At 42.3% G+C, this 27,487-nt stretch overlaps 2 protein-coding genes and 1 long non-coding RNA gene across 10 annotated transcripts in view; 2 read left to right on the forward strand and 1 right to left on the reverse strand.

The window, feature by feature from the left end:
- The first annotated feature begins 184 nt into the window (after nt 1–184).
- On the forward strand, nt 185–10,629 carry SNAP29 (synaptosome associated protein 29). 2 transcript variants are annotated; one of them, XM_062590252.1, is made up of 5 exons: nt 185–424; nt 1,866–2,062; nt 3,091–3,176; nt 4,516–4,623; nt 6,326–10,629. In XM_062590252.1, the coding sequence occupies exons 1-5, from the start codon at nt 242–244 to the stop codon at nt 6,481–6,483; spliced, it is 732 nt and encodes a 243-aa protein (XP_062446236.1). In that variant the 5' UTR covers nt 185–241; the 3' UTR covers nt 6,484–10,629. The 2 variants fall into 2 exon arrangements, with proteins under 2 accessions (XP_062446236.1, XP_062446237.1); XM_062590253.1 differs by having other exon boundaries at nt 4,519–4,623.
- Nucleotides 10,630–21,213: 10,584 nt separating this feature from the next.
- Nucleotides 21,214–22,571, reverse strand: LOC134148434 (uncharacterized). Its single transcript, XR_009960210.1, has 2 exons — nt 22,301–22,571; nt 21,214–21,864 (listed from the first exon to the last, which is right to left on the reverse strand). It is a non-coding gene; the product is annotated as an uncharacterized LOC134148434 (long non-coding RNA).
- Nucleotides 22,572–22,596: 25 nt separating this feature from the next.
- Nucleotides 22,597–27,487, forward strand: part of CLTCL1 (clathrin heavy chain like 1) — a 35,840-nt gene continuing 30,949 nt past the window's right edge. For 6 of the 7 annotated variants that reach the window (XM_062590486.1, XM_062590479.1, XM_062590480.1 and 3 more), the window contains exon 1: nt 22,597–22,724. In XM_062590486.1, the coding sequence (XP_062446470.1) occupies nt 22,683–22,724 (42 nt within the window). In that variant the 5' untranslated portion in view covers nt 22,597–22,682. Of the gene's footprint in view, nt 22,725–25,387; nt 25,549–27,487 lie in introns of all 7 variants that reach the window. The other variant, XM_062590483.1, reaches the window with a different exon arrangement.

Raw genomic sequence — 27,487 nt, forward strand, 5'->3', positions numbered from 1 at the left:
CCCTTGCCCGGCCCCGGCGGCAGGCGCAGCCCCGCCCGCCGCCGCGGTCCCTCCCAGCCGCCGCCCGCCCCCGGCAGCGCTCGCCCCGCCCCGGGGGGGCGCCCGGCGCGGCGGCGCCCTGCGGGCGGAAGGAGCCGGGAGCGGGCGGTGCGGCGGGGCCTCGCGCGGCGGGCGGGCGGGCGGCGGCGGCGGCGCCCTCCCCGCGGCCCCTTCCTCGCAGGGCGCAGCGGGCGGCGGCGCCATGGCGGCCCCGCCGAGGAGCTACAACCCCTTCGCCGAGGCCGAGGAGGAGGCGGGCGGCGCCGAGCGGCAGCGCTACCTGCAGCGGGAGGTGCTGCGGCGCTCGGCCGCCACGGCCGACAGCACCGCCCGCTCCCTCGCCCTGCTCTACGAGTCGGAGCGCGTCGGCGTGGCCGCCTCCGAGGTGGGTGCGGGCGGCCCCGCCGCGGGGGCGTCCGGGGCCTGTGGCTTCACTTCGGGTTCTCGTTTCGCTCTTCCTCGGGCCTTTGCTTCGCTTTCCTGTGGGTGAAGCCGGCAGCACCGGGGGCGGCTCAGCCTTTCCGAAGCGGCGCAACTGCTTACCTGCGCCCGTGGGGGCGGCGTGGGGAAGGGCGCGGAGGTTGGTTTTCCCAGAAAAAAATTCCAGTGGGGCCTGATTTATCTGTCCGGTCTCGGGACTGTAGGTGTGTTTCCCACAGCTTTTAAACAATTACTTCTTGTTTTTATCTGGTAAAAAGTTCTTTTAAGTCTTAGCTGTTCTCTTGACTAAACAAAAAGTCTGCTCAAAAAGCTGTTTACGACGTGCCAGCTTTTATCCCTGTGAATCATTTCCGCCGTTCCTACGGCGTGGTTTCGGGATGGGGTTTGTGCTCAGAGGTGTCATTAGTAGAGGCCGTGTGCGTTGTGTCACCCCCTCTTGAAGCGTTCGCCCCGGCGTTAGCACCAGGGTTACAGGCCGCCCTGAGGCCTGCCGCAGGCCGCCGCAGGCGTTGTGGTGTTTGTGCCGCTTCTGCGAGCTTGCCGGGTTGTGATCTTTTTAAGAGAAGCTCAAATAAGGAGTCAGGGATGTAGACTTAATATAGGATTAATGATAGGATTTGGACTGGATGAGATAGGTTGCTTGAGTGAGAAAGTAAGTATATTCAACTAGAATTTCTGAAACTTTGGAGAGAATATGAAATCTAAGGCCTTTCTTCCTCTTCAGTGTTAGCCACAGGCAGCTTTACTGCTGGAATTAAACTTTGGATTACTTTAGAATAGTGTTTGCGTAACTGCATTAGTAAAAAACATAGCTGTATGCATCAGGGTTTCTAAATCCTGCACTGTAAGTATTAGTACTGCAAAAGTGTGTATTTCCTTTAGCTACTCTTTTTCCAAGTTATCTAGAACACAACAATAATGTGAAAATAGTAACCTTTATCAACGAAAGTGTCATCCACAGCTACAAATAGTTGTATTTGGTCATTTCCATTCCGTAAACAATATGCCATAAAATGTATTTTTCACTACATTGCCCATCTGGTACAATGCTTGTCCCAGCTGGAACCAGTAGAAATTTCAACCTGAGAGAGAGACAGAATGGAAACTTTCTAGGTCCCACTTGTACTAGGTGACAGGAAACTCGGCTTTGCTTAGTTATGGGAATTTTATAGCTGGTATAGCATATCATTATGGTTGACTAGCAATTCTTGATTGAAACACCCTGGAGGAAAAGGAATAAGTGAAAAGGCTGGATGCCTTTAAAAATCGTGTGGGGAGATGAAGGAGCTCTGTTGTTTGTGGGGGTTTTTTTAGAGTATCTGTTAAAAATGTTTGATGTTGCAGTTTATCCTTCCTAACTTCCCCTTTTTTGTCGATATTTTTAGGAGCTTGTACGTCAAGGGGAGGCACTGAAGCGCACGGAACAAATGGTAGATAAAATGGACCAGGACTTGAAGACTAGTCAAAGACACATAAATAACATCAAGAGTGTTTTTGGGGGCCTGGTAAACTACTTCAAACCCAAACCTCCAGAGAGTAAGCCCGAGCAGAATGGAACCCTTGAGTATAATGCTAACAGTAGGTAAGTAAAATAAACATTTTATTTTGATATAATAGTACTATGTTGGGACCAAGCAGGAGACCTGCCCGCTATTAGAAATATTTTGTGAGGTTCTAGTTCTAGATCAGTTTTTTGAAGTACTGCTTGAAGCAGGGTATAGCCCAGGCACCTGCTCCTCCCTTCTTATGCTATCAAGGACCCTCACTTTTTACTCTGTACATACACATTCTGTGTTCCTCCATAGTTCTCAAGTACCAGCCTTCTGTGTTTTTTTCTGTTTTTTAAGGTTTTTTTCTCCTCAAAGTCTTCTAAAAATTTCCCTAGTTCCACTCATGTATCTTCCAGCTAAACTCTTCACCTAATCCATCTACCTTTTTAACCTTTTTTGGATACTTATCTCCAGTGGCATGTCTGAAACATCACCAGCAAATGAGAACTTAAAATGTAAAAGAAATTCTGTTGAATCTTTTTCCTTTCCTATAAGTATTTTTACTTTTCTTTATTGTTGTATTAATGAGAAAAACCTCAATTTTGTAGGAAATTCCATCACAGGTAATTCTTAAGAGCCTTTTGAATTATTGTGTCTACTCTAGTCTTATCAGGAAATCAAGATTTGTAGCATCAACATGGTTCCCATTAAACATTGCATGTATTTCTCTACCGTTTACTGAAAGCTGTAAATAAAAATACGTGCTGTGAAGGTGAGTGTCTTACAGTACTTACCTCTCTTCAGCTAAGAATTTTATATAAAAATGCTGAATGGATTGATTTCCTGCCCTTCTCCCTTTCTTCTTCCAGTCTCCTGCTAGCAGAAAGAAATAGTTTGTCTCCAAGACTGAGGAAGCAGTTTTGTCTTGATACTAAAGTTTTCTTATTTTCAGCACTAGAGGGTCCTATTCTGCTTTCACTGAAGACAAATGCTAATAGTCATTGTAAAGGAACATGTTGAATTAAGTCTAACAAACTCACTCTTCACATGTTTTTGTTTAACAGTTTCAAAATCAAACTTTCGGTCCATAAGAATATTTTCTTTCTCTCTGCATTACCAGATTAAAAGAAGCAATGATGTCTAGTAAAGAGCAAGAGTCAAAATACCAGGAAAGTCATCCAAATTTAAGGAGGCTAGACAATTCAGGTTTGTTAATTTTATTTTATACTGAATGTCTGTCATCCAAGCAGGGGACACTTGCACAGTAGTAAAGGCACAGACTCATCAGCCTGCCTAACTCTTGACTTGCATTGCTGCCTAACTCCTACTGGAGATCGGCACGTGACCTTTCATGACCATCAGTTCTAGGGGATTGCTTGCCCCTAAAACTCTTTGTGCCGAAGACACGAAAGTATTACTTATATGTGGATTTTTTTCTAGCCCTTCCTGCAAGGGCTTATATCCAGTAAAGACTGTGAAAGAATACAGTGCATGTATTTGCACAGAGGAGACTATGGCCAGCAATCCATTTAATGTACAGGTAGCCTTATTCTGTGTTTGCCAAATTGTTAACATGTAGTTGTCCTCCTTAACTATGGTTTGCCATAATTTTCAGATGTTTTTCTCCTTGTTATTGCAAACATAGGCTAACCTACTATGCTGAAGTCAGTATTTTATTCTCACAAGGAAGCGCACAAGGTTGTTTTTGTTCCCCTTCTTCACAACGAGTTCTGTGAATGACTTCTGTGTATGGAATAAGTTATTTTTTTAAATGGGTTTCAGTTATTTATTTGGTAAGAGTGAGAAAACAGTGGCATATCTTTAGAGTTGTGTATCTCTAAATAAAGAAATACCTTTTTTGGTGTTAATTAGCATCTAGAAATACAATGCTAGGTAAGTGGTTTGGATAAATCTGATTAGAAAGCAAGCTAATCTGAATAGCTAATTTTCAACTTTTATATGATGTGCAGGAAGTACGCTTTTGGTGTTTTAAACTGAAACTGCAAGAGGATGACCCAGCATTGCTCTGTGAAATTGGCAATGTGTGTGTTTACAGAACAGCTAGAAGCTTCTCAACTGACTGAAAATCGTTTCTTGAATCTTTTTGGTCTCTTCTTAGATACATTAGTCTCCACTCATTAATATTAAAAGACTGCCCAGCAGAGGGCAGAAACAACTCTCAGGTGGCTTGACCTAGGAGGACACTTAAATACTGGTTGAAATTACTACCTGTTTTGTTGGTGGTGGGGAGGGTGGTCGTTCCTGTTTGTTTGTTTTTCTTTCCTTGACTTCCTAGCAGAACTACAGAAGGCAGTTGGGAAGAGAATAATTACAGCTTTGATATGCAGCCAGTTGCCTGTGTTAATAACTGTGCATCTTGAAGGGTACTCTGTAGACAGTGATGTTGTACTGCTTTTGATAGTCTTCTAGCAGTTTATGTAATTAAGTGGCATCTGTAGTTAGACTAATTTTTAATATTTTTCTGAAACTTGACTCTTCATTAAAATATTTTTATTATATAACATCCTGTGTTTTGTATTGTTAGCAGACAATGATTTCAGCAGAGCAGATTCAGTTTCTTCAGTACAACGTGATGCTTATCCAAAGAATCAACATCTGCGAGCTTATCACCAGAAAATTGATAACAACTTAGGTGAGAGAGAAAATCGAGGCTCTTTGACATAATCCTATTTTCACAGTTTTAGGTTCTTAAGACAGAGAAAAGTTAAATAATATATTCTCAGCAAACATTTTTTTGTTTAGTTAATTTCTGAATTTTTATAATGAAAAATTATTTGCTTGTAATCTGCATTTCAGAACGATCTGTGTGGTAGAATCCAGTGTTTGATTGAAACATTGTCTGAATGGTTGAATACTGTGGGACATCTGTGGGTAAACTACCTGCAAAGATAAATGGCAAATCTGAGTTAGAAATGCATTTCACATGAAATCAGCTAGAAATGACCTGGCTGAGATGCCTGGAATAATATAAATTTATTATGGAAACTGATACGTAATTGGCATCGATACTTTAATTCTTCTGTTATATTCTTGTGCTTTAAAAATCTTTAGTTTGTGAACTGTTACTGAACAAAGAGACCAGAAGGCGGGGGGGGGGGGGAATCATTAGCCTTTAGCCATGCATTGACCGTAATAAACACTCTTACTGAACGTGAATATGCTAGCAAATCTCTGTCATCTGACTGAGGAAGTACTGCTGATGTATCCCACAAGATTTGCGTTCAGGATCTGAAAATGTTTCTTTGAATCATCCTGTAAGTTGACTGGAATATCACTAGGCCAAGCAGGCTCATTCTCCTGTTCTGAAAATCTTGCTAGGCAGATATTAGTAATGTTAAGAAGGAGATACTGCCTTAGATTAGCATCCAGGTAAGAACGCTTAGTTCCTTGTTACATAGAGCTTACCCCTTACTTTGGAAGATATATTCGGTTTACCTGACTGACAGTTAAAATTTGGTTATTAAATTGTACGTCAGTTTGGATACAAAATATTTACAGTTGTGCACAGCTTTTGAAATAAATACGTGTTTTGCAGAAAATAGAAGAATTAAAGGGCATTCAATATTTCATTTGTGGATTATATGCATTTCTTGTGTTACTTCCAAAAAAACATACAGCTGGCTTTTTGTTGCTTTGTTCTGTGGTATATATACAAAATGCCTCTTTGCTTACATGCGTCACTGTTTATCTGACCTAGAAAGATGAGATTGGAAAGATCAGAAAGAACTAGATCAAAGAGAAATAGTCAAGCGTAAGTGTTAGTGGAAGCACATTTATTCTATTTCCAGGCCACACAAAACTTACTAGTTCGAGAAACGTTTATACTAGTCAATCGTGCAATAAATTTGTTTCCCTGTAGCTTTAATTATAAAATTTGGAATTTGGAGATGGGATATTTTCATCTACCTGAGACAGGTAACTGCTTAAATCTGTAATTATATCTCTGCAGTAAAGATCATCTCAAAAATAATTGAGGTAGTGAGCATATTGTGTATACTGAGCTGAAAAAAGTTGTGCCCTACTTTAAAACATGTTTAAGAAAATTAAAAGAACTGCATTACGTAGTACCTTATAAAGAATCCAGTTTGACTTTAAGCATTTATACTTTATTGGTAGTGGAAAGGAGACGTAAGTAATTGCTTTCTTTTAGTAATTCACTAGCAGTCATAAAATATTGGTGCTTCCACTGTTGCAGGAAAATACTCAAATTTGAGCACTTGTCACTAATGTTTTTTGACTGAAGCTTTTGGAGAAGAGTTAATCTTGACAGCGTCCACTTAAGCAGTACACTTTCTACAGCTTTGACTCCTTGTGTTTTCTTTGTTTATTGACAGATGAGATGTCTTCTGGGTTGAGTCGTCTGAAAAACCTAGCTCTTGGTCTGCAGACAGAAATAGAGGAGCAGGATGATATGCTTGATCGGCTAACTAAAAAAGTAGAGACACTGGATGTCAACATTGCAAGCACTGATAAAAGAGTCCGACAACTTTAAAGGGTTCATAGAAATTTTTACTTCAGCATCAGTTCTTCTTGGCTCTCCTATCTCATCAGATCTCTCTCAAAAAAAATCTTGGTCAACATCTACCTTTTTTTTTTCCTGGTATGTCATTGATTTTGTTGTCATTAAAATTGCATAATCTTATATGCATCATAATATCTTAAGTTTTTTTCCTAATGTACATGGAAAAAGTGCATGTTGAGTAAAATCTTCAAGCACTTGGTAAATGCTTTTGTGCTGGATACCCTGTTCAATGACGTTACTGTGTGTCATGTGCATGGAGGAATTTGCAATCCACAATGCTTCAGTGTCCTTGGCCAGAGAGCTGTGATGAGAAAAGTAACTACATTTTGCTTCTGTTTTGGGGAGGGTGTGGAGGGGAACAGAATGTGCTTCTTGGTTCAGAACAAATGTTGCTAATTCTGTTTACCTACAGCTATTTTAAATTCTGGAAAAATGCTAATTTCCAGCTGTAAAAATAATTCTTAGTGACTGTCCTCTGGCATTTCTGGGGATTAAGGAACAAACTGTTCTATGGAAGTTGTAAAATATCAAGGGTGTCAGGCAGTAATGATAATATCCTATACTTGTTCCTTTTCCTAGGATGACTTTTCCCAAGCAGTGGGTCCATGAACTGTGGTGTTTATGATCGAGTCACAGAATTTTCTCCTTTACCGTCTTTTCTGTAAAGATCGGTACCAGAAGTGTTCATGACCATGACCCAAAAAGTTTAGGTAGCAAAATTAGGACTCAGACTTATGTGTTCTAAAAGTTTCTTTCATATATATTGTCAGCTTCTGCTTCTTCATTTTCTGCCCTTTCTCCACCTACTTAGTTAGGTGACTATTTGAAGAATAACTTCCATTTTAGAAATGGAGAGTTGGACTGATTCTATATGAAGAGATCATATATTTATTTCAAACAAAGGTGATTAGGGAGTGAGCAGATAGTCTTTTGTTTAATGTCAGTGTTTTTAGGAGACTCAACTGTGATTCACGTAGTTCAACGTTGATTTTAGCAGGTACAAAAAGTTTCTGCAGCTGATGAAAAAGTTCAAAAATGTTTTTGAGTCTTCCTGATACAAGTTGAGCCTTCCAATTTGTTTTATTCTTTCGTATGTACCCCTGTGTCACAGTAGGGACCTGTGTCAGTATTAGAACACTCACTCTCACAAATGACAATGAGTGGCTAAGAAGTGATAGTCACTTTGAGCTTGTGGCACTTTGCCACATGTCTTAAAAATGACAGAGAGATCTTGGGCTTTTGGATTATCAAGATTGTATGCTTTAGGAACGTGGCATTCAGGTTCCTTTCTCCTTTCCTTTTTTAAGGAATTCGTTACTTTGAGGTAACTTGCTACAAAGTGTACTAGACTGTAAAAACAAACCTAAGAAATCCTGAGCCTTCTTGTTTTACTAGGTTTCATGAAAGTTAACTTGTAGAAAAATAATTCACGGAAAATAGCTACACTTGGGCATGGTGTTATGGAAAAATAATTATTCCTGGGATTACTAGCAAAGTAGAGTTACAAAACAGGTTTAAGGTGAGCCTGTGTTTTGCCTTACTGATATCATTGATTCAGTCCTTTTTTTTCTTTTTTTTTTTTTTTTTAAAAAAAGGCTGTGATTTGCAGCAACTTAGGAACTACTGAGCATCTTTCATAGCTCTTCATTTTTCAATGTGTTATGTATATTCACTTGGAAGCTTGAAAAAAGCCTTTTAATATCCATATATCATCTACTCTGATGGGTATATACCATGATTAATTCTCTCTTACTCTGCCAGGATATTCGCAATTTGATTTAATACCTCAAGAAGGCTGATTTGTTTCTTTAGTAGATAGAATGGTTCATTAGTTTTCAAACTATAATTACCTTAGTGAAGTAAGATCAAAATTCAGATTGTACCTGTTTTGATTTCTTATTTGATTCTCCTCTTTTTAATTTAAAAGGTGAAAAGACCTTTTTTTTTTTTTTTTAAAAAAAAACCCTAGTGCTCATTAACGGACATGTTTGTATTTCAAGAAAAGGACTTGTGGACTCTGTCCATGACAGAGAATATTTAAAAAAAATTCCCCAGTAATTAATGACACTCCTTTTAGTTTGAAATCTATCTTCATCTTAATACAACTATTTTACATCTTGACTCTTTCCAAAAAATAAGACTTCGGTGGCTGGGATGTAGGTTGACATTTTCTCCAGTAAGCTGTGGTTAACAGATGAGAAAAGTAGTTGGAGGATCTAGTTCCATTACATGTAATAAAAAGAAACGTACAGCTTGACTCCAAGCAAAAATTAGAGTTGATTTAGGAGTGAAATATGTCACCTTTTTGAGGTAAACCTCTTCCTTTTTTTCCAGTCTAAATTATTTCACAAAACTGACTTCTTGATCAATAGTTTAGTTATATCAACCTTGCTAGAAGTTTCCTGTATCCTGGTTAGATATCTTTGATGCTTTTAAAAAGTAGACAAGGAAAGAGAATAAATAATCTTTTTCTGCTTTGAGTGTCTCGTGATTCATGCAGACTAGAAAACCAGGAATTCAGCCATTTAGAAGTTGCACAAAAACTCTAACTTCTCTTCTAACAATCCCATTCACTGTTTCAGTAACATACACATTTATTTTCTCACTACTTGCGCTTTTCTGCTCTTTTATTACTTTCATTTAATGGCCTTGTTTTAAAAAAGTACTTCTCACATTGGCTTTCTTTTGTAGGAATAAAGATTTTTGCATGGGTATAAACGATTATCTGCTGCAAAATGAATTCCTTTTCCATTCTCGGCTTTAATAAAAATGCTTTATACTTTCTGCTGCTAAAGAACTTAATTCTAACTGACATGAAGACACAATACTGTTTTGTAATAGTGATGAAATTTTTTTGCTGGCTAAAATAACTTTGCATCTTGCAGAAAGGGGAATTTAAAAGAAAAAAAAAAAGAAAAAGATACTTGCCTTTCCAGGAAATCTTATCTTGCATGTTAGTGAGGACTTATTTTTGCAACTTTCCTTTTAGTTCCTGAGATAAAGTATGGTTTTTATTTATTGTTGAATACCACTGAAAAATTTATCTTATGTTAGGGACAGGACTTCAGAAGAAACTGAATTTTCACTGTAGTGCTAACTTGATAAGTTAAACCAACTGTTCTGCCTGAATAGTCATGTTAGTATAGGAATCAGCGAAATAGCTCTGATTAAAGTTATTCTTCTGAGCTTGAGTAAAAGTTTAATATTAAGAATAAGGTAGCAACAAATTCTATTACCTTCTTTGTAGAATGAGATTTTCTTTTAAAGGTACACTAATAAATTTGGAAGAGGTATAAAATACAGGAAAGGAACATACCCTTCCCAATATAGGTAATAAGATACACTCCTGAAAGAAAGAAAGGAGAGAGAAGAGGGGAGCAGTAGCAGGCTACTAGTTTTCTAGATGTAGTTTATTATAAATTTATTGAGCATTGAATTAAATACAGTAACAAATTATGTTGTGCAGCTGAATTTTAATCTATATTACAAAGACTTGTTTCTACGGTGAACTGTATTTTGGCCTGCTGAAATCATTGGGACACTATATAGTATAATATGAAAGCATAGTATGGGTGCCGTTGAAAATTTTAGGAGAAACTGCTGCCTTTACTCAGGTTATATACAAAATGCTGTCTTTGTGAATCTGGCCTTTCCCTGGGAAAAAAAGGGTTTTTAACCTTTTTTTTTTTTTTTTTTTAATATATGTGAAATTTATCATAAATATTTTGCTGCCTAGTACTTTTTGTGACGTGATTGTAATTTGTTAAATGGTGAAATAGAAAATACTTCCCAACCACACTGCCTTCAGAACAGGTGGGTTTTTGTAGGCTCTTCTACAAGAATAATGTCATATGGAGGAGGTGTATTATGCTTGATGTTGAAACTTGTGGAGCTTAATCATCAAAATTGCAGGTAGTAATTGTTTGTGTATATGGCTTTTTAATAGTTCTTTAATTATCTGCCACCCAGATATAACACTTTTTATACAAGTCAGATTGAAATATCTTTTTCTCTTATTTAAATGTTAAACTGGACTGTAGCTCAGCAATCTAGGATATTGAGTGAAATGACTGCTGAATGGTAAGATGGTCAATAAAGGTGCTTTTTGGTCATGGAGAGTTTTTGCCATTATTTCCCATTATTCTTCAAAATATAATTGCATTAACACTTCTTCTCCATAATCTGTTAAAATGGTAGACAATCTTAAATTTAATTTTTGTGCCTATTAGATCAAAATTACTCTGCAGATAGTGATTTTTGTTTCTTGCAAATAAAAAGTCTTAAATTTATACTTGACTCTTTGAGTTGATTCTCCTGGGTCCTGAAAGAAGAATGCAAGCAGGCGTTCATTTAGGCAAAAAAACACTTGTGATGATAAAATAATCCAAGATATTACTTAAAAAAATCTTTTCATGGTGCTTGTGTTTATGAGGAATGCCATTAACTGGAGCTATACACGAAGAAAGTGGGAAGGAGGTCAGACTAGGAGCAAGGCCAGTTCTGTCTTGAAAGCTTAAAAGTTTTTTGTTTGTTTTGTTTTGTTTGTTTGTTTTTTTGTGGTCCCAAATTTGGGATTGTCAAAAGTCTCTAGAATGTCCTAATCTCTATTTAGACTGTTATCTGTATATCGATGGAGAAAGTTGGGTTCTGAATTTTGGGGGGAAAGGGGGTGATGGAGTTTAACTATCTTAATTTCATTCGATACCATAAAGCAGAGATTCAGAAATGCTGTTACACAAACTCGAAAAAAGGGAAAGTCAGTATGCCAGAAAGGGATTAGTCCTGTGGGAGGTGATAAGGAATGGAGTAGTGCACTGAGTTCTGGGTCTCTGCGAGGAGTACTATTAGCCTGCTATACTCCCACGCAGAATCCGGTCTGGGCAGGGGGTGCTTTTTTCTTTCTTTCTTTTTTTTTTTTTTAATGGCTAGTCAGTCATTCAGCCCGTCTGTGCTTTCTCAAGGCCTTGCTTGATTACAACACAGACCCTGCATTTCTGGGAAATGAGAGAGGAAGGGGAGCTAAATGAAGGATGCTTGTGCAAGTGTGTAACGACAGGCAGAGCTGGGGCTGTTGGAGAAAAGGACCCCAAAGCTTCTGCCTCTCTCTTCTCCCCTGCCTCTTAGAAGAGGTTTGGTTTTGGAAAGAGGAAGCTCTACAGTTTTCATCCCCTTTTGGTAGAAGATTGGTTTGTTTGCTTTCAGAGAAGTATTTTATGGACTCACAGAACAGTAAAATATGAAAAACAATTGCACTGGGGCCAGAAATGGAGGCTTGGTACAGCTCACTTGAGAGAAAGCAGGGAGGTACCCGCAGAATAAACTGGCTGCCAGGCAAGGTTTTCTAAATACAGTGATGTTGGAGCCCTGCCTCAGCTATAAAAAGTCTAGATGGGTTATGACTTTGCTGTTGGCGAGGCAGAACCTTCTAGCAAGTGCTGCTATCGCTATCTGGATATTTTGGAGTAAACAACTGGCCTCTTTGGCATCTTAATTCTAGAGGATTTTTCCTTTTCCTCTATAGTAATTGTAAAACTGTTGTTTCTTGTAGATGGATAGCATTCCTGAGAAACCTTTGCCCTGCTTCAGCGTGTCTTCTTACAGTCTTCCAAGGTCAGATAGGCTAAGCTGGGATACTTAAACTTTCTATCTCTTAGTCACTCTCTATATTCAATGAAGTTGTTGTTCTTAATTTTGCTTTCTCTAGCTGAACCTTTCCTGCAACTTTCCCAACTTCTCTCTTGCTCTGTCATCGTTAATGTTCATGTACTTTCCATCCTATGGAAAGAAATAGCTAATTGAAGAAGCTTCTCTTCAATAGACTGTCATCTGTATGTTAATTCTGCTAGTTGTAACACTTCAGTGAGTTCAGATGATTTAGATACCAGAATCTGGCTCAATTTTTGTGGGTTTGGAGTCCTCTTCCTCTCTTGGAATTTCTGTGTAATTGCTATGTGTGTTTGCATCTGAGGTTAATGGGGTGATATCTTTGGGTGCATCCAAAGAAAAATGCCTGCAGCAATTCCCTTGCGTGAGGTGACTGAAAAGCATGGTAGCACAGTCTACTCTTAACTTCCAGAAAGGATCATAGTAATTACAGTATTAAGTTACTAATATTCATAAAGTCAGGTTTTGATCACCTTCACTGTCCTATTTTCTACATTGCTTTGTGTCTGGATTGGCCAATGTATTTACTTGTCTGCGCTCCCATCCTCTCGGACGACGACGACAGGATGTTCCTTCCCTCTTCAAGTGCTAGGCGGGGAGTCAGCCAATGGATTCCAGCAGTGCCATGGGAATACTAAGGTTACAAAATCACTGTATAAGAAAGCAGAGGTTTCTTTGCTTGACCTGGCTTGCAGCTACCTGCATGTGGAGAGAGCTTTGAGAGGCAGCCACAGCATCGGTCTCTATTTTGCCTCCTGCAATAATGAATGTGGGTGACCAATACTGAATGCCCTTTATTCTTGGTATGTGATTTTGTTGAAAGCCATGAGCCCTTAAAAGTCAGGAATTTGATAGAGACTCTGTTGAGGCAATTGTGATTTCAAAGCTCTGCAGCCTTCTGCCCTGAAAATATTTGAGCTGCTGACAATGCCATGGAGGAGATGCATGAACATCATTTTACCTGCTTCGTTTTACGTTGTTGTGTTACAGATTGCTCACATTTTGGCACTTACTTTTATTCCCAGCACTGCATGTGGTAATATTGCATAGACAGGAGCTAGCAACTTCGGTGGGTGGTAATCCTTAGTCCTCACCTTTGGGATTATCTCCCCCCCCCCCCCCACTGCATATGCTCAAAATGGCAACACCAGCACAGGCAGCAGCGATGCAGCAGCCTGGCTTCCTGCCAGGCTCCTTGCTGCATCCAGGCGCTCCACAGGCATACGGAGAAAATACTGTGTCATGATACAGAGAAGGATTTTGCGTGTTTTTCTTTCCTAAAGGAGTTTCAATAGTTTCAATATTTTCAGTGATGTGTTAATTTTCTTTGGCATGTGTTTAGCAAGGACTAAAGAACTAAAGCTAAACTGCAACCGTAAGCTAAGTCCGCGTGGAAGAGTCCTAGCATGCAGGGTCCTGTTGGGGATGCAGCAACCTTCTTAAGCCACAGCGTAACTCGAGCATGCTACAAGCCATCATTTGTGACCCAGCAAAAGAAGCCATGGTCTCAAGAGGCGTAAAAATGGACTTGCAGCTACAGAAAGTGCAGGGCTGCTCTCTCCCTCTCCTGATAGGCGGCAGTGCCTTTCCAGTCGAGCCAAACGTTTGTGCTGAATCACAGTTGAAAATGCTAAGCTGAGAGTCCTCTGTTTTTAATGTATGCGCTTCTTAATGCTTGTCTGTCTGAGTATCAGGGAATGTCCTCCCACATCAGTACTGCTTTTGGAAGTCGGTGTAAGTTGTAGTCTGACTCTCCTACCACTATCTTCACTACTGACCCTGAAAAGATTTTTAATTTACCACTATTTTCCTTAGCCATATCCCTCAGCAATATAGTGTACTATCCAAGCCACATATTTGTGAATGAAATTTGTGTAATTTAGTAGATTTCCTGGCATAATGATTCCAAAACATGTGGCAGGAAAAAGGGAGAAGGATTTTCCATCTCCAGGTGTTTATTTGTTATTGGCTGAGTCCCTGGTCTTGAGCATTTTGAATGGCTCTTTTTTGAGCTGCATTTCAGCTGCTTCTCCAGCTCTGTGTCTGGGAAGGACAGCGTGGCTGGATCGTCCTCGCTGCAGCTGCAGGTAGTGGGAAGGAAGATCATTCTTAGCAATCTGATGCACCTGACTGTTCTGGCATTTCTAGCTTCAAATTCCTCGGGCTGTTTTTCTTTCCACAATCTCCATAAGCTAAATAAACACTTTTTTTCAAGTGCCTACTTTACTGGTCAGCATCTGAAACACAGTGTTGGAGTCTCGTTCCCTCCTCAGGCTAACAGACGCTGCACGGGATTTATAGTGGCAACCTGCCAGAAGCCCAAGGGCTTCACTGATGCACCAGTGGGCGGGATGAGGAGTGCAGCCAAAGCAGCTCTTCACCCCAGCTCACAGCAGCCCATCGTTGGTTTCCAGGCATCACCAGCCACTAGCAGCCTGTGGCAAGGACAGAGCTATGGGTTTGGGGTGCATTAGGTCTTGGCCTATATTGTGCTATGGATAGAAAAAAAATGCAGGAAGCTTTGGCCTTAATTCAAGAAAATACTTAAATATGTGCATATTTCTTAAGCCTATTGAGAGTTAGATTAAAATCATTAAGTTTCCTCACATCCTTGCATTTAGGCATGTGTAAACATACTTGCTGAGTCAGCCTGAGTTTGTTAATTATCTGCAGGAAACTCCAGGGAATCTGCTTCCCCAGGTCTCAAGTGTCAGGGTTATGAGGCCAAGTCTTGTAAGAATAACTTTCATTCGGTATTTGAAAGAGAACCATTAATTCTAACTCACCCTTCTCTGGAGTAGTGATAAATAATGGAATTGGAGAACACTTGGAGAGTTGTTAAGCCTCTACAGCCTTCTTGTAGTCATGCCCAAAAGTACTTGAAATGAGCAGTCTTAGCAAAGAAAAGGAGGACGAATGCTGATGTCAGTCTTGAATGCTCTGTTACTTAATTGTTCAGTTAACTGTAGGCCATGTAGGATAACATAATTTAGTTTTATTTTGACTCTCATCAACTGCTCTGCCATCTCAGTACCTCTGTAGTACTGAGTGACTGGAAGGTTGCCAGCTGAAGGAGACTCTGGGAGTGAACAGCCGGGAGGGATGATATGTAAATCGAGTGGAAAGAGGCAGTTAAAGGCAGTGCTGAGATAGAATGGAAAATAGACAATATTGAGCCTTACCAGAAATATCAACATAAACAGCAGCTACTGTACAGTGTCTCCGAAGTGAACTTCATTGCTTTAAATAACTGCATTCTACAGAAAACAGACGGGTTATGAAATGTGTGAGCAGACTTCCAGAAAACGGTTTGATCTTCAGGAACATGTCCATGTTGATGTTCACCATATCCTCCTAGCACAAGGGCACAAAAGGCTTCTTTTCACTGCTGTTGTATTTACATGATGCAGAAAAAAGCTGGAAAGTTGGATCAAATGCAAGCCAGATATAACTGAAAATAATACTGCCTGTCAGATGTAACTGTGAATGGAGATGAATAGAAAGGAAGTGATATCTGAGATAAGCCGTTTAATGAATGCTAGCTTGTTGCTTTGTAACCCAACAGCTGAGGAGATAGCATACCAATCAAACAACCCTGGAAACCCAGATTAACCACAGAGGGCCCGAGCGTGCAACTTACCCCACTCTCAGCATCACCAGTAACTGCCACTGCTTCATTTTTTGCCATGAGGATGATTGGACTGGGAAGGGACCTTTCCACACTGTTCAGCTTTGCATTACAAATGAGGACAGGCTCAAGCTGTGTTTAATCCAGTGGCCTGGATTTGAGCACACCTGTTTTGGTGCAACTGATCTAAAAGATCAACACAGTGTTTCCCGTCTTTAACCAGACACCTATACACCCATTTGTTCTCTTGCTTTGTGAATGAGTACGATCAGACGCGAGCCAGACATTGCAAACTAAGCTCCTGTTTGCAGACACAAACTTGGCAATACGCATTAACTGAACATAGTTCTTGCATCAGGCAACGCATCATGTGGTGTCTCAGTCACATTCTGAGCGAGAAGAAAAAAATGCAGATATTTAAGGATCTTTGGGAGGAACCATGAAAGCGCTATTTCCTAATATTAAGCTGGTTTGTTTTCACTTCTTTACTCCTCCTTTTCCACCATAACCAAAGGAATAAGGGATGAGTTGTTTATTATTTTTAACAGTTACATTTCAGCTTTCATGAGATGAAAATAGATAGAACCTCACACACGAGTAAGAAGGCTCGTTCCTGATGTGCTCTGGCTAGGTAGCTTTAGCTGGGCCAGTGCTTTAAACATACCCAGAGGAGGCTCTTGCCGAGAGCAGATGCTGTGCAGACAGCCAGGAGGGAGGAGAGAGCGCAGCCCCCGGGACTGAAGGGCATTCCTTCCCATCTTGGCCACAGCGTTGTGCGACGCAGAAAGAGGGAGGCAGCTAAAAGCTATGGCATAACTGGACGTCCCCAAATTCTTTTTGAAATTAACTTTATCAGATCACATTTTTCCATGAGGAAGGACAAAAGTCTGCAAGGATGTATGACTACAAAATGCTAAATAAATGGTTTAACTAGTACTTTGTTTGTGTCCCCCTCTCATTAATAACTCTACATAGTTTGCCAAAAGACCGATGTCATTTTTTATGTTGCAGAGCATCTTTTGGGCTTTCTTTAGAAACACAGGAAGTACTAAGAACTCTTTATAGATAGAAGAATATCTTTCTGAAAAATAGGTATTTCTGAAAAGATGAACTATACTCAAAAAAGATTGTAAATTCCCTCTGGTGCTTGTTGAGGCTGCCGGTTTTTTCCCCTTTATTTAACATCACTGATACAAGTAATATCAGTTACACTGAAAGCACAGGCATAAAGAGGGCACAGATGCCTTAATCACTGTGTCATCTAAATTTGTTCTGGTGACATGGCAGCAGAAGTGCTTATACATTGCCTCTACTGGCACTGGTGGGATTTTTTTTAAGCTAACTTAGTTCTTTATGAGAACATGCAGCATGTAAGACTGCTCACCCTACGTTTTATTCTAGCTTGGTAGTCTGGCTTGTAATTTCCTCAAAAATCTAAAAGGTAGCATAAGTGTTTAGCTGTTGAATGTCTTTGAGGAACATGTTTGTGTCTTGCAAATTCTAGTTAAAACTGAAGTTCCAGAAAAGCCAATCTATGTTATGTTCTGCTTATATATGCCATTAAGAACTATGAAATGGGGAGAACTTCTATTAAACCTGTTCCACAAACAACTCAAAACAGAGAAAGCAAAGTAAGAAAATTCAAGTGAATTTTATCTTCAGCTTCTTGAAATCCTACAAGTTAATAAAAAAACCCAGGACATTTGTGTTATGTGAAGTAGCTTTATATGGTCTAATATAAGTCCATTTTTGAAAGGGAAAACACACTTCAGAATAATATTAAGAAAATGAACACTGAGGTTTCCTCGTCAAAGGCCTATGTCAAAGGAAATAGCTAAAAGGCCCTAATAGTCAATATATTCATCATTTTCCAAATCACCCTATTAATCCCTGACTAGAAAACACTGGCTCGTTCAATTTTGCTGTAGGGCAGGAGTATTTACCAGAAGACCCCTTGAGGTCCTTTTCAGCCTTTTGTTCTCCTATCCCATTTATGCACACTTACTAGCTATTTTCCTGAATAGTATTTAACCACTCAGCCTATCTAGACTAAGACCTTATCTATTTATAACTGTAGCTAGGTTTCTGTGATTACAGAACTAGCAAACTAGCAATAGATGCACACTTGATTTATATTAGCTACCTCATTTCTTTTAATTACCTATAGTTTCAAAGAACAAGTTCACCCTCCATCCTTTTGATGGATGAGCTGCCAGAGCAAACACTCTGGTGGAATCCAGCTTATGAAAAGGCCGATATAGCAAGCAGCCCTGACCCATCTGTCATGATTTTGAAGACAGACATTGACTCCCATGTTTTTATTCTGCTTTGCGTCACTGATCAGTAGACCTCTGCTTTTACAAGGCTGGGCTGGAGGAGTTGCAGTTTCAGCTGCCTCATACACTGCCATGCAAGGAACTCAGCATCTGTGTTGCAAGCCCAGGAGAACGCAAATGTCCGGAAAAGATCTGAATGACTGTACAAACACACAGAAAGCACAAATACCAGCACGCTGTACAAAGACAGGTAGAAATTACTTCTTTAAATGGAAATGCTTCTGGGGGGAAAGACAGGCATATTGCTTGCAAGTTACAGGTAAATTATGTATCATCATGACATTATCTCTGTGGGGAATCTGCAGACCTCCAGCCTGCACTCCTGCTGCCTCTAGACACTCTGTTCATTTTGGCATTAAATACCATCAGATTTTATCATCTCCAGCAGAGCTTTCCATGCATAGGGAATACAGGATGGGGCTTCACACGTGTAACTATAAATTCTTACAGTGACCTTTGTCAAGAACAAGTCAGCAGTTAAATCCATCAAAACAGAGGACTTCATTTAAATAGTAAGCATGTATATCCACATTTGTGTTCCAAGGAAGGAGGTAGAGGGAATTTTAAAAATTAAACAGTTACAGATCAAACAACTATAATAGAATTTTTACATTTCAAATCATTTCTGCAAAATGTTGCATTTACATGTTTTACCAGTCTGCTGTCAGGAACTTGCTCAATGACTTACAAAAAACACAGAAGAAACCCATTTGAGCCCAAGAAGCTCAAAGTGCTCTGCATGATCCAGAATTGTGCGCTCAGTAATAAGAAGAACAGACGTGGAGAGGAGACGTGGTGGCCAGGAGAAAAGAACGTGATTTGTGCTGGAATTCTGCAGTAAAATGGAGAATGGCTGGAGGGCACACATGCAAGATGTCAGTTCTGGGTGGGAGAGGAGGAGAAGAGACAGCTCTTGATTCAGCAGTGGGGAGCCTGTTGGAAGGGAAGAGCGGAGACAGGCAGAGGCAAGGGGAGGGCTCTAGGGCTCTACAGCCTCCCGGAGACGAGCTGGACAGAAGTCCAGGGAGCGAGGGTATGGCTTAAGAACATGGAGTACAAATTTGAGCTGGATCCTGAAGCCAATACGGCAGTCAGTGAGGCCTTGAGATGCACGAAGTGTCATTTTTCTCAGTGAGAGACCAAATCAGAGCTCTTGGGGTTGTGACACTGCCTTTGCTGCACCACAACATCTTCATGCTGTGAAGTGCTGACGTATTGATGTTTGTATTTTGCTGTTAGGCAAAACACTGGCAGTCAGACTAGCTCCAGCCAGAATATGGCTGGAAAGAGATGTGGATCTAAGAGCCTGTGTCCGCTGCTGTGCCATACGTGCTGTCTTTCCAGCAGTTTGCACTGGTCAGCATCAAGGGCGTGCACCTAGCAGACTCGCTGTCTCTTGAGGCTTTACTTGTTCATGCTCAGGCAGGTCTCCTGCTCTTGTTTCGAGAGCACTCTTTCATTTAGGCCAGAATATGTGCAAGTGCCATTTTATTTATTTATTTATTTTACCAAAACAGTAAACATGGACAAGCATTTGCAAAAAAAGTTTTGCAAAATTTTTTCTAGTTAAACAGCGATTCGAACTGATGTCATGGGGCAAGGCTCCAGGAGGATCACTTCAGAGAAGTGCCCATTGCTTTCCCAAGGAAATCTCCTTGGCTGCTTCTGTGGGAAGACAACCAGGGGCATGCACAATATATTTTTCCATTTAAATAACAGCCCTTCCGAGGCAAAAATGCAGCTCTTCTCAGGGCTGTTCTTCAAGACTGAAAAAGAGCAGCAGGCTGCCATCCACAGGAGGAGCCAGAAAACAGAGCACCTGGAAGAGAATAACCTCTGAAAAAGCAGAGAAACTCTTGCTAGGAGCGTCTCCGTTTGTGCTGTTAGAGGATAGGTAGGCATTGCACCCTGCTCAGCTGGCAAAGGCTCTGCCTGCCACGAAGGAGCGGAAGAGGGGCAGCTGATCGAAGGTGTTCTGGCACATTGACCATTTAGAGCCCGAGAATCTCTAAACTTCCTGTAAATAAACGATTGTAGGAGAAATGCCTTACATTTGAGATGCCTTACAGGGCCTTTTATCTGAGAGATTCCAGACTAAATATAAAACATGCAAGACTGTTGGAACATCTATAGAGCTGACTGTACCAAGGTCAATTTATTTAGGTATGGAAGCTCAGTAAGTTGCTAAGTACAGGAGAAACAGTAACATATTTTCCTTTTTTTTTTTTTTTTTTTTTTTTTTTTTTTTTGCTGTGTGTCAAAATTACAAACACTCACCTAACTCTTCAGAGCCAATGAGGCTTGTGAGGACTCCAACCACCGCGATCAACAAAAGCAGAGCACATTTACACGAACAGCGAGATGCCTTTTTGAACTGCAGAAAGAATGTGATGTTGTAATCAGCAGGATTTGGCCAGCAGGGTGTGGGCACGAAGCATTATTTTATTAAAATGGGACTGAAGAAATATGAGAGTCCTTTAATTCTGATTATACTTGAAAAGAGCCTGGATTCCCTTAGCCAGTGATCTCACTAGATCAGCCAGCAGTTTAGTGCTGAACTGTTGAGAATGATTGTCCACAGTACATTTCGTGCACTTGTAATCCTTGCTAATAAAAATGTACATCTCAAAGACAAACCTGTTATCTATTCCTTTTGTTACAAATTTCTTTAAAATACAAATGTAATACAAAAATACAGATTCTAAAGATGTGTATATTACTTAAAGGTCCTGCTTTATTTGTAAAATAGGTGATGGAAGTCTGTGACCCATTTTTTTTAACAGAGCTAGATAGCTATAAAATTGGAGAACAAAAATTAGCAGTTAGAGCTCTAAATAATTAGCATTCATAAAATGATTGTGAGGGAGCACAGCCGGATGGGAGTAAAAACAGAGAACATATTTATTAACCCAAAATGAACTGGTGTCTGATCATGTCCTGGTGTCCCACCGATGGCCTTGTCTCTGCATCGCTTTTGGTTTGCCTTGGTTTAGAAGTTGTGATAGCTAACACGCGGTAAATATGAACAAACCTACAGTGCAGACATTACTCAAACCGCAGTTGAGACCTGGGTTAAAGAAAAAAGGCACCTTTATTTTTTTTGCTTTCCAGAGGGCAGACCGTGGTGCCCACCTCCCATGTGAGTGCTCTGGGGAGGCAGGAGCCCTGCTGCAGACCTCAGATTGCCGGTGGGATGGGGCTTCAGCAACACCGCAGCGCCGGCGCTTTCCGCCACCGTTGGCCCCGCCGGTCGGGGTTTCCTCAGCCCCGTCTGCAGCCCTGGGCTCTCCCACCCGCGGCGAAGGGACCCCAAGGCTGCAGCTCGGCGCCACGCGCTCCCGTGTCTCCGCGTCAAGGTGCCTCCGTGTCGCTGCGCCTGCGGCTCCTTTGGGAAATCCAGCCCGGCGCTGGCAGCTCCCAGCCCCAGTTATGAAAAATGAATGAGGCTAAGTAAAAATAGTGAGGTTTTAAATCGTAATATATTCGGAATTAATCTGCCTTCTGCTTTTGAGTCTTCAGGGGTACCTTGCTCAGCTTTTCTTTGCAACCCACAGCGTAAGAAACTCATTAAAAAAAATTAAATCAGAGATTCTCCTGTAATCTCGTGATTCCCAGAGCTGGGCTCTCCGGGAGAATTTAAATAACATGATGCTCGAGCTAAAACTGCTGGGGTTGGCAACACTGCGGCAATCGGCTTCCATCTCGCGGGATAACAGCTGGTTTCTGTAATTGAGGAGAAACGTAACAGCGATCGCGCTGCCTCCGCCCCACGGGAGACGCTGGGGGGACACGCGGCTCGCGCGGGACCCTGGCTCCGCCGCGGCCCGGCGGGCGGCGGGCGCCGGCGGGGAGGAGCCGCGCGTCCCGCTGGAAGCTCCGCGCCGGCCGCAGAGGCCGGTCCGCAGCCGCCCCGGGCCCGGCTGGCGGGGACCGCGGCCTCCCCTCGCCTCCCCTCGCCTCGCCTCGCCTGCCGCCGGCCCCCGCCGCCCGCGAGGCCGCCGCGCCGCGCCGCGCCCCTCACGGCCCCTCACGGCCGGGCCGGGGCTGCAGCGCCGGGGGGGGGGGGAGGGGGAGGGGCCGCGCGCCCACCGCTGCCCGGTGTGTGTGGGGGGGAGGGGGAGGACCCACGTGACCGCGCACGGCAGCTGCGGAGGGATACCTGGGCCCGCGCCCCCCGCCCCTCTCTGCTCGCCGCAGCCGGGGGGGGGGGGTCTCGCCCCCTCCCCTCGGGAGCCCCCGGCGGGGAGCGGCCTGCCGCCCTCGGCGGGAGACGGGAAGGGCGGCGGGGAGCGCGGGGAGGAACGCGGCGGGGAGGGACTACTTGAGCAGACCCCGTCTGGCAGTGAGGTGCGGAGTGATCGCGGCGCGGGGAGGGGCGGCGCGGTGCGGCGCGGGGCGGCGAGCGCAGCACAGCGCAGCGCCATCCCCGGGCGAGGGCACCGCGCCTGCGCCGCCGCCCCCGCCTGCGCCGCCGCCGTGTGGGGTGCAGCGGCGCCCGCCCCGCTCCCGCCGGCCCCGCTCCGCGGAGCTCGCCCCCAGCCATGGCGCAGATCCTGCCCATTCGCTTCCAGGAGCATTTCCAGGTGAGCCAGGCGCGGCGAGGCGGCCGCGCTCCCTCAGCGCCGGGCGGGGGGCGCCGGGCCCCTGCCGCCGCCGGGCCCCTCCTCGCCGCCGCCCGCGGTTTGTGCAGAGTCACTCGCTGCCCGCGGGGCTCCCGCCGCGGCCGGGCGGGGAGGGAAGGGGCGAGCGGCGGCCCCGGCCCGGCCCCGCCGCCCCGCGGGTCGCGGGGCTTCCCGGGAGCCTCCCCCGCGGCGGCGGCGGCCCCGGGGCTCGGCGGCTGCGCGCCGCTGTGCCTCCGGCCGGACTAAACGGCATCTCCCCCCCCCCCCACAAAAAAAAAAAAAAAAAGAGAAGCCCTCTCTAAAAATGACACGATTTTGTTCTTAACAGCCTGTGAGAAACATCATGCCAGCGCTGGAAAAGATCCGTGGCTCATGGATCCAGCACAGGCAAACCGGTTTATCCGTTTCCTTGCAAGCGGGTGATGAGGGAGGTTGTAGATCGGGTGAGACCGGCCGTCTCTGAACATGCAGTTTAAGGCAGGAATTAAAGGAATTTGCTAAATGAATGAGAGAACAGGAAGTGGACTTGGCAAGTCATCCCTCTGTCTCCGCACCGCCCCTTTCTGTCAAATCAGGCATCCATTTCAAAACGTGAACTATGCATCCATCCATCAGGATGGACTTCGTGCCCCTTCAAGCGTTTTTAACTTGGGAAATGGTTATTGCTGGCTCCAGCTCCTTTTAGGAAGCATTTTTTTTCTCTGCTTGAGTATAAGAGCTGTTTTGATCACTCTGGAAGATGCTCTGGCCTGAAAAACAAGGGTAGGACAAATGAGTCCCCAAAATAGCTGATGTTGTGCCCAAGGAGCACAAATGCTTGCTTACTCAGCGTTATATCATGACTGAAGAGAATTTAATGTAGTAAAAAAGAACCACTGCATTGCTTGCTGTCCAGCATAGCAGAGTTTGTGTTGTCTTGGGTTTTTTTAGGGGGGGGGTGTTGGAGGATGTAAAAATGAATTCCTAAGGGCTATAGCATAGCTATCTGTGTCAAAAATGTGGGGTCAAGGCATTTCTGTTGTCACTCTCCTTAGAAATATCTAGTTATTGCAACATACACTAGCAGACAGCCCGTCCTGATGACTGTTTGGTCTGTACAGTAAGAATGAGAACATCAAATTTAGGATGCCATTGGTCCAGCTTGCCGCTTTGCGGTTAGGTGACCGTTCATTTCTGTGATGGCTAGCATCATCTGACTAAAACCAATGCTAGCGTAATGTGCTTACTGGTGTACCCCTTCTGTTTTGGGTGGGGGGCTGGCAGCTTTTCACAGGAGCTGTGCTGAAGTCAGACTCTATTTTTGCTTCCACCTACTTTTGCTCTTAGGAGAACTTAATCCTTTTGGAAGGAATAAACCTGTACTTGAGAGACTTGCCTCCCAGTGTGGAGGCTGCATTACAGAGAATTGGGGGATATTTTGGGACTCCTGCCACTAATGTGTGGGGACAGACTGTTCTTCAGGGTTTACTCTTTCTTGCTCCCCCACACCCCTATCTGAGTGTAGTAGCTTCAAAATAGTACTCTGCTAATGAGAAACTGAGATTAGTAGCTGGGAAGAGGAATGTGGTTTGTCTCCTCAGTGTTGCTTCTGCTTTTGTCTCTGCATGGTGGGAGGAATGGGGAGGGAAATTGGAAGGAATGTGGGAACTGGTACTGTTTGCTCTGGCTGGATATCTGCGGTACACTTATCAGCTCTAACTTAATACTGTGTGTTGTAAACATCTAGAGTCATGAATAAATGATACATACTGCTTATTCTTGGCTAGCAGGGAGTTTGATTATGAGAAGGTGAGGCCTTCACTCTTGTTCATAAACACTGCACTGTCTCTCAAGTTTAGCTTTATCAGCTTAATCTCTTTTGCCGGATTCCTTCCAAGAAATTGACTTGGCTACAGTTAAACTGTCATATTTCAAGTGAGTAGTATGACAGATCTGCTATGCAGCTTTAGGATGTTAAAATCAAAAAGATGCGATTTATTAAAATTGTACTATAGATCGGTGATCCTATATTAAATCTCTACAGTTTAAGGCAAATTGTACTGTTTATACCTATAGGCATTTTAATATGGCTTTAAGTAGTTAGAATAGCTGTTAACTCTATAATCACTCAATTCCAAATTCAGCCTGCTGCTGGCAAAATGTTATTTCACTTAAGTTCAAAGTGTTCCAAGAGACAGTTGTACATACTTTAGTAGGAGAGAAATTCAAGTGTTGCAGAAAGTGCTCTCCAAAGAAGCTAAACAGAAGTTGTAGCACTGAATACTGAACTCTCCTTTCCTGCTGTTTCTAGCTGGAAGTGGATAAACAAGTGTGAAGTGAAACAGCAATCTTGGTACATATGAGATTGGAGGAGTAGTAAGGATTAGCAGACTGTTTACACTTCTTGTGAAGCTCATTTTGCTTTGTGTTGGTTGTCCTTATGAGTGAACTGTAGCTTCTTAAACCTGTGCAGGAAGAGACTGTCAACTGCAGTGCAAATTAAATTTGAAGTTACTGTAGCTTGTACATCCAGCTCCTATATGATCATATAAACTGAAAGAGGGAGAGTAACTTAGTAAAAGAAAGATAGGTCTTGATGGGGCAGTGGTCAAGCTGAGAATGAACTCAAGTCTCTGTTTCTCTAGCTCTACTCAATGCAATTGAAGAATTGTTTTCAGATGTGTCACATCTGAAGTTACGAGTCTTCTGAAATTCAAAACCAACTTATATCTCACTTTTCTGACAAGGATATCTTAGTTAAATCAAGCTCTCAAGCAAGAGGCAGTGGAGAGGGGAAGGAAATAAGGTAAGGACTTGTATTTTATCTCCAAGTGATTAGTGACTCACCAGCGGTAGCGGAGTTACAAACTAGACTAGTCCTGCTGTAGTGCTAAACTACTGGTACCTAAGCAACTCTAGTTTTAATCAGGTTCCTAATTCAGTACTTTTCTGAGAACAGAGAATTGTAACTTATTTACCAGGCTGAACTCTTCCAATGGGTTTGTAGTTTACAACGGGAATGTCATGAAAGACTGAACATGCTGGTATACAGAATCAAAACAATATTCCTGGAATGTAGTGAACAAACTTTCTGACTAAAATTGAACTCTTCCTTTACTTAGTCGTAGCTTTGCTCTTAAAAGCTTTTCTTCATACACTTTTGAGTGGTTTTCAATTTTCTCTAGCAAACACCAGAGAAAGTTGGTTACCTAAAGTCTCAGGTTGGGGGGCTTCAGCCTTTAGATGGATCATACACGAATCTGCAAACAGTGTTCTAAACTCTGTTGAAGAATGAACACGGGCCTTTAAGCACAGCCAATCTGAAAATTTTAAATCTGAATCTAAAAAATCTGAAAAACTTTTGTGCATGGCTGACACTCTTGATGTCCAAGTCTATGCACCTTGGTGCAGCACTGAGAAACTAAAGCATCCTGGTTTTAAATATAAAAGGGATGTAAATTTACATCTGTGTTCTTCTGGACAAAAACAACTTTCATCTTATTTGAATACTCTCTGCTGAGAGTTCTTGTCAAGAATTACTATTTGTTGTGCAATAATCCTGACCTGACCTGAACTGTAATGGCTTTCATGGATTTCATGGATTTGTTTTGGCTAGACATGTGGACTTAAAAGTACTCAGGATATTTTCAAGCTGGAAATGACTCCTTTTGGGCTTAAACTAAAAAGGCAGGGCTAAATATGACTTAATTCAGCTATTTAGTGTTGAAGAGACTGTATTTGCTCACTGGATTGAAAAGCACCCTACATGTGATAGGGAGACTCATCGAATAGATGGTCTAATGCTGATCACTTGACATACAGGAGCGGATTTCGGTGCATCTTTCAAGATGAATATGTGGCTGCAACTTCAACTATGAGCTATGAGCCCATGGTCTTGTACAACAGCTGAAACATGCATGGCCTTAATGTTGCTCACCTGCCAGGACAGGAAGAACTACAGTAGGAGACTGGCAGGGGGAGGATTGGGAGATGTCCGACTACATGCAGTTCCTTACTGAAGCTGTGACTTAACTTTGTATAGCCACACAAGCAAAATAAAATGTTCAAAGCTAAATTGTATTGTGTTCTTGGTTTTTATTGCACTTTAAATGATACATGTACTTACAGGGTTTCTAGCAGGCTGGGTTTAAAATCTAGATACCTATGGCCTCTGTCCAAGCCCTGTTCTTTTCTAATAGGCTTAAAAAAGCCAATAGAAAACAATTCCACTAGATCCTGAACGGCACTAAACTGAAATAGGATATTTTACTGAACTGTGGAGGGATTTTAAGTTCTGTGTATTATTCTGGTTCCAGCACTTAGCTGATAGTAAGTCCCAAGTATTTGGGTGTCAGTATTAAACCAGACACAAGTTAGACTTAAATACTTTCCATAAGAGAAATAGGCTTAGTTTGAAGACTGTTGGCATCAGTGTCTGAGTTGGTTTGTGCTGGCTCAGTCTTAACCACAAGTTGCAAATAAAGGGAACTGCACTAGAAAACCCAATATTGAGTAGAACTCTGATGTAAAAGTGTCTCCACTATATTGCTTGACAAACTACTCTACCAGTAAGGTGGAATGGAAAAAAGATCACTATTAAACCTTAGATTAACAGTTATAGTTTATTCTAGATGGTAGGACTTGCGTGCTGTCACTCGAATTAAGGAATATATTTCAGGTTAATACCATGTCAGTAAGATCTCAGTACCTATAGGATGCTTAAAAGTAGGTTTGGTAGGCAGTGG

This window comes from Rhea pennata, chromosome 17 (genome assembly GCF_028389875.1).
Source record: "Rhea pennata isolate bPtePen1 chromosome 17, bPtePen1.pri, whole genome shotgun sequence".
Classification (NCBI taxonomy): domain Eukaryota; kingdom Metazoa; phylum Chordata; class Aves; order Rheiformes; family Rheidae; genus Rhea; species Rhea pennata.

Excerpts from the sequence above, each read along its gene's own strand:
- SNAP29 (XM_062590252.1), top strand. The coding sequence starts at position 242 with ATGGCGGCCCCGCCGAGGAGCTACAACCCCTTCGCCGAGGCCGAGGAG. Across the intron at positions 2,063-3,090 it reads GAGTATAATGCTAACAGTAG|ATTAAAAGAAGCAATGATGT; the intron begins GTAAGTAAAATA and ends CTGCATTACCAG. Across the intron at positions 3,177-4,515 it reads AAGGAGGCTAGACAATTCAG|CAGACAATGATTTCAGCAGA; the intron begins GTTTGTTAATTT and ends TTGTATTGTTAG.